The following is a 7,279-nucleotide window of genomic DNA, read 5'->3' as shown; positions in this document are numbered from 1 at the left end:
AAAGTCCATACAACATTGAACATCCACTTAAAAGTCTTAAAAGTTCAACATTAAGAATTAATGTTCCCTTAAAATAATTATGTTCTTCATTCCTCAAGAACGATAACTCAACATAAGACTTGAGAGTTGAGACCAAAAATGAAATAACATGTCCTGCACACACAAGAATAAAAAAAAAATATATATTTAACTCCAAAGATCAACAATTGTTATATTTTCTTAAGAATCAAATAATAAATAGTGAAATGTGTGCAAGTGCAAACTACCTTTTCAACAGGCTCGAGCAAATCCTTCTCTATCTATTATAACCTGAAGGCTCACCAGTCTCCGGTCTCCCTTTCAATCTGCAATCGTCCAAGCACATTTCCAAGCGCGTTGTCCACATCAACAGGATCATCAACATGTTCAGCTACATACATAAGAATATAAGACAGTAATTTAGCAACTAAAGTAAGCAAAAATGAAAAATAACTTAATGGAAATTGAAAAATTACATCTGAAATCTATATCAAACATCCAGTTTCGAAGACATATCAGTGCTTCAGCGTTGGTAGGTAGTAGTTTGCTCCGATATTTGTCAATAACACGACCCCCAGCGCTAAAAGCTGACTCAGATGCAATCGTTGAAACTGGTATAGCTAAGACATCACGAGCCATCCGAGCCACATCTGGATACCTTGACCCATTCGCCTTCCAAAAAGCCAACACATCATACTCATCATCATGATCACTGAATGGAATCTTGGGTTCATCTAGATACACATCTAGCTGAGATTTAGTTCCATTATCTGCCTCAGCAATCACAGATTGCATAAATTCCTATAGAAATTGAAAAATATGAGTCATTAATAAGATTAGCAATGAATATGGAAACTTGCAACTTAAAAAATAAATCAAAATTACAAGAAATGTAAAATTTACTTACAGTTCTGGTTCTAGATTTCCCAGGACGAGTGAACAGTACTGGAATCTCATAATCACTTGCATTCATACTCTTGTATTCATTAAAAAGCTGATACAAAGCAGATTTCACATTGTTTCCCATATCAATTCCAGTTGGGTCCAAAGGAGCAAGCTTAGCAAATGCCCAAGTCACAAAACTAAGTTTGTAACGAGGATCGAACACCAAGGCAATGGCCAAAATTGGACTATAGTTCCTCCAATATTTGTCAAATTTCTTTTTCATTTCAATTGCCATTGGCCTCATAAAACTAAGCCCATGTGATACCTCTTCTAACAAACTTTTGTGAATCTCCCAAACATTTTCAAAATACAAATTTGATGTAGGATACTTAGAACCTGAAAGCAAAACAATGATTTCATTGAAGGGATGCAAAAAACCCATCAATTTTTCAATCTTTAACCATTGATCAGAATCTGGACAAGTTTTATAATTGTCCTCCACTAGTCCAAGGTTCTCAAATGCTTTCCGATAAAATAAAGCAGAATTAAGCATGATATAAGTTGAGTTCCACCTTGTGGTGACATCTCCATGCAACCCCTTACTACTTGGTAATGACAATTGCTTACAAATATCCAAGAATTTCATTTTCCTTGCTTGTGATCCTTTCACATAGGCTATACTAGATCGAATCAATGCCACAGACTCGTCTATGTGCTTTAGTCCATCTTGTACAATGAGATTGAGAATATGAGCACAACACCTATTATGAAAGAATTCTCCTTTACATAAAAGAGCATTCTTCAAGTTCAGATTTCTCTTCAACAACTCACCAAAGCTGAAATTAGAAGTAGCATTATCCAAAGTAATTGAAAACAATTTCCGATCAATACCCCACTCACACAAGATCTTTGAAACCATTTCACAAATATTGATGCCAGTATGTGGAGGTGGCATGATGCAAAACTTCAATAATTTCTTATGCAACACCCAATCCTTATCAATATAATGGCCAGTCAAAGATAAGTATCCATCATTGGTGATGGATGTCCATAGATCACTTGTCAAAGAAATCTTCCCATTAAATGACTTGAGTAGATTATGGATTCTACTGGACTCCAAATTGTAAAACTTCAAAATCTCCGCCATTTGTGTGTTGCGGGTAATATGGGTGTAGTCAGGAAAAATGTATGTGATTAATTCCCTAAACTCCTCATACTCAACAAAGATTAAAGGTAACTCATGTCTCACAATAAGCCTCGTGACCTTATCACGCACCCAGACTTGGTCAACCTTTTTATCTCTTAACATTAATTTCCCATCATTAACACCCAGAGTCATTTGGGTTGGTCCTTTGTTTTCCCGTTTTGGGCAATGTAAAATATGTCTCCTAAGGGTTTCAGTTCCATTAGTAGTACTATCAGCCTTATAGATTTGCCTACACCTATTGCATTTCGCTCGTTCCTTCCCATCACTAAAACCGTTCCCCTCAAGAATTTCAAACTCCTCCCAAATAATACTCCTTCTTTTCCTCTTGGTAACATCTATTTCAACAGTTGTTGTGCCAACAGGTTCTGTTGCTGAAATTTCAGGAATGTAAAGTCCATCATCGGACATCACATCAGCATCTGAGCCACAATCGGGCTCATCTTCCATGTTGACTTGTGTGTTGGACATTTCTATAACTATAATTAATAGAAAAACATATAACATATTAATGACTATAATTAATAGAAAAACATATAACAAAAAGAAAGATTTTAACAACAATATTTGTGAATTTGTGACAAGTGCTGTCATATAATGACTCAGAACTTGAAATTAAGGCTTAGCAAATAAAAATCTAAGATTTTAAGTAGGAAAAGAAAGTGTTGAAGTATCAAAATCAGAAGTTCAAGAAAGTTCCTATTGCTCCCCAATTCAACAAATAAAAGTGTGAAATACCAATAAAACTGCAATGTCCTCCAATCTGACTCAAGTCACTTGGAAGGGTATGAGATGGGATGAACTTGAGCTATGATTAGTTGATTACCCATAGGTCATAGGACTTTAAAAAGCCAGGCTATGCAAGGGAATTCAAAACTTTACCACTTTGAGTTTATTATCCAATGATGCACTCCCTTTGATCAACAAATGCTTAGTGATACAATCATTCCAGTTATGGGAGAGTAAGAGAGTATATAACCCACAAGACTAGAAGACACTTCATGAAATGTGGAGGTGTAGAGTATTTAACAGAACAACTTTAACCATCATTTTAAAATTAAATTAAAACATCTCTTTTCTTCAATTACATGATATCAGTAATCAACAGTTGAGGAAATAAGCATGTGGCTATTTATAACACCAACTAATTAATATGTGGACTAAGACACGTATGCAATACAGTCAATGGATTTTACGAGGCTGGGAGTGTTTAGATCAATTACCTAATTTCCATTTTAACTCACAAATTGGTTCCTAGCAAACCAGTCCCAAGTTGAACCTTCAAAGAGGTGAGTATATATTTCTAGAACAAGAGTAGTGCGAAACTCACACTCAAAAACCTAGAAAGACTGGCAAGGTTGGGGGGGGGGTTGGATGAAAAGGGACAGAGGATAGAATCCAGATAAACAAAAGGAATCCAAAATATTTATTTCCGTAGACCTGCCAAATGCTATCCATCAAACATCATTCAAATCTCATGAAAAAGCAACATAACTACTCAACAGTACCAATAAATCCAATTTCTCGTAAAACAAAGATCACTGAGAATTAAAGAACAATCTTAAGTATAACTGTATAAGTATCACAAAATTTCAGAACCTCAACAGTCAGTTTGAATCTGAAGATCCAAAAAAATTAAAAAAAAAAGAAGTTCGGAAAAAACTAATTCCAAAAACGAAACAAAGCAGTGACACAGAAATTAGAAATGAAGAATCAAGAGTTGAGATTGGAAAAAAGAAGAAGGGATAATCAGAACCTAACTCCGGTGCTGCTGAGTGACCTTGAGCCCTTGAGCCTTGAGGCTTGATTGCTTGAACAGTTTAACTCTTGAAGCTTGAGTGTCGTTGAGGGACTGAGGAGTGAGGAATGAGGACTGAGGAAGTGAGGAGTGCCGCTGCCGCTGCCGCTGCCGCTGAGAGTCGAGAATAGAGAACTCGGGACGAGAGAGGAGAGACTGAGAGAGTGAAAGAGATTAGGCCATTAGGGCATTTAGGGGGGAGTAAGTGATTTTCGGGTCTAACGGTTCGGGTTGGGTTCGGGCCTAACAGTTTGGGTTTGCGGTGCACCATCGGTCTAGCCCGAACCGAACCGAACCCGGTTGATCTCTGGATCCACAAACCGAACCCAAACCACTAAGGGATCGGTCCGATGTGGTCCGGGCTCGTTCGGGTCGGTTTGGGCCAGTTTCAGCGGGTCGGGCTGGGTATTGACACCCCTATATGTAACCGAAAGAGCCCAACCATTAATGCTATAATGCTCTCACAAGATTCCCAACACGTCATGTCATTTTGAAAATTTTTTTTTATTAGATAATAACTTATGTCCATTTAAGGACTAAATGGCCCTCAAGCAAAAAGGAAATGACATCTAGGCCCCTTTCTTCAACCTTAGTATGCACAAGCAGTAACCCTTACGGGTTTAACGCAACTTGTATCAGCCGCCACCGGCTACCGAAATAGCAGCCAATAGCCATCTGCCACATCGGTGATGCAAATGCCGATGAGAATAGCCGAAAAAATGTGCCGAAACACACATCCCTTTAACCGAATTTCAGTCCATAAAACACCACAAATTGTGTTCAAAGAAGGTGTTGCCGACGACTTTAAAGACCAGCAAGTCCTCAGATTTTTCCGGTGACTTTCCAACGAAAGCTCAATAGGCTGAAAAGCCCAAAAACAGATTTAAATCCACCAAAAATGTTGCCCTCAAGGGTTGCCGCAGGACACAAAGATGGAAACAAGTCTCTGGATTATTCCAACAATCCTCCAATGGGTTCAAAAAGCCACTACAATCACCGAAAACTCACGGCCAAACAGTGTAATCCAAAACAGGGAAAATATTCTTGAACATCATTCTCTGGTTCATAGTTCTCAAGATCCAAAAACCAGAAAATCATTAAAAATAACCATTGACAAAAACCATGAAACCCAATTTTCTAGTAAAACTAGAGGCCAGAAACTTCCATCGGAGTTGATACCATATGAAGGCATAGATCAATCTATGGCAGCGGAAACTACACAAGGTAGAACACCTACCTATTTTCCCAAAGTCGTTGTCTCCTGATGCTGCTGTCCAACTCTAATAACATCTTCACTTTGGTGAAGTTCTTGTTAATCCGTTGATGGCTACACAAGGAGATTGTTTTCTAGTCTCTATCAGTCTCTCAAGTTCACACAAAGGATGGTGTTTGTGTGTTTATACTTAATAAGACTAGAACCCCCTTTGTTGGTATTATACCTTACCTCCCCTACCATCAAGAGGGTTTATCCTAAAGTTGGATAACCACCAACACTAACCACCATGAAAGCAAACCCTTGATGATGTGGCATATTGGGCCACATCAACCAACAAAATTTGGTAAGGTAGCTCCCGGAACTAAGTCAATCCTATGTTGAATGTCACGTATTGGTGACAAACCATTTGGTAGTTCTTTCGAAACAACATTGGAGAATTCATTGAAAAGCTCTCTAATGTCATTAGGTATTTCTTCTTTTTCTTCTTGGTTAACTTTTCTATCGATTAGAACATAAGCTTGAGAAGTCTCTTTATAAATCCTATCAAATGTTTTTACCAATAAAAAATTGGACTTCTCACTCTTATGATCTTGGGAGTGTTACTTCTTTAATGAAGTCAAAATATATCTTACCCCACTAAGAGATAATGCATATGAATTTTTTTTCTCCATCAGGTTGTGTTTTTCAGTCAAATTGTCAAGGCCTCCCAAGTAAGAGGTGGCAAGCATCCATTGGTCAAACTTCAAACCAAAGTTCATCACAATATTTCCCAATTGAAAATTTTATCAAACATCTTTGATGAATGGGAACCTCACCTCCTTTTTTAAACCAAGCACTTTCATAGGGATTGGGGTGGGGTTCACATTTCAAATTCAATTTTTCACTTAGCAATCATATTTTCACAACTATTGAAATCGATTAAAGCAAACACTTTCGACCGTAGACAGTGCAATAGGTATGAAAAATATTAGTTCATAACCATTGGTCATCTTCTAAACTTTTTGGTGCAGACAAAACTCATCGTATGACAAGACTTTCTGTTCCATTATTGGGATCACATACCTCTTGAGGTTCAACATCCTCATCATTGGTTTCATAATCACAATCATCTTCGATGTCCTCAATCAAATTTAAACGTTGATCATTATTTCGCTTAGGACATTCACGCAACCGGTGACCCTTTTCTCCACAACGAAAATATCCAGAAGAGGACCCACTATTTGTAAGTTTTTCATGTGATGTAGGTGTTTGGGTGGTTTAGAGTTTAGGTTCGGCGGGTTGGATACCCCTCTTTTCCCTAGAGGTCTCACTTTGAGAGGGCTTATCAAACTGTCTAAATGAAGTTCGTTTCAATTTCTCCTCGGCCTTGAAAGCTAACCTGTGAGCCTTTTCAAGATTAGGTACATAGTGCAAGGAAATTTAATCTTGGATGGTTTGTTTCAAATCACCAATGTACCTAGCCAGTAATTGGTCATCGGTTTCTTCCAAAGATAGCCTACTCAAATATTTATAAAATTCCTCCGTATAGTCTCTCACATTTTGATCATTTCGTTGAGGGAGGTGGTGAAACCTATAGTATAAGGTTTGGGAATAGTCATCCTGGAGGAATTTATCATCTAATTTTAATTTCATTTCTGCCCATGTTCTAATGGGACGGTTTCCTCACCGTTCACTCGACAATTGATATTGTCCACCAAAGTAGTGCATGTCCTTTAACTTTGGTAGCAACAAAATCAACTTTTCTCCCATCGGTCATTTCTTTCCATTTAAAAAATGTTTCAAGTGAAACAATTCAACTAATATAAGGATCGGGATCAAGTTTACCGTCAAAGTCGAAAACATCAATACGAATGCTCTTATCGGCATTTTTAAGTGCACGTGCAAGATGCTCCATTGCCCAAGCAGATTGTTCATGGGGTGGCGATGGATGGCATATCATGACCACAACAATGGCTGTGACTGGGTTGACATGAAGCTTGACGTGTCGTCTCGTTCTTCATCAAAATTGGGGATTTCAAACAGGGCATGAGATGGTGGAGGTGGTGGATTACTTGATGAAGGCAGCATCTTCAAGATTTCTACCATTGTTTGTTGTAGCTCGATTACCTCATCACGGAGAGAAATTTCCTCAACGGGTGCTTTACAGGGTTGCCTTGCT

General features: G+C 38.0%; 1 protein-coding gene across 1 annotated transcript; it reads right to left on the bottom strand.

The window, feature by feature from the left end:
• Positions 1–317: 317 nt before the first annotated feature.
• Positions 318–7,015, bottom strand: LOC122662928 (zinc finger BED domain-containing protein RICESLEEPER 2-like). Its single transcript, XM_043858630.1, has 6 exons — positions 6,946–7,015; positions 6,184–6,305; positions 4,641–4,767; positions 926–2,586; positions 495–819; positions 318–409 (listed from the first exon to the last, which is right to left on the bottom strand). Exons 1-6 carry the CDS (start codon positions 7,013–7,015, stop codon positions 318–320), a joined length of 2,397 nt encoding a protein of 798 aa, XP_043714565.1.
• Positions 7,016–7,279: the final 264 nt, after the last annotated feature.

The sequence above is a fragment of the Telopea speciosissima genome, chromosome 5 (genome assembly GCF_018873765.1).
Source record: "Telopea speciosissima isolate NSW1024214 ecotype Mountain lineage chromosome 5, Tspe_v1, whole genome shotgun sequence".
Classification (NCBI taxonomy): Eukaryota; Viridiplantae; Streptophyta; class Magnoliopsida; order Proteales; family Proteaceae; genus Telopea; species Telopea speciosissima.
This window is presented reverse-complemented; position numbering and strand designations above follow the sequence as displayed.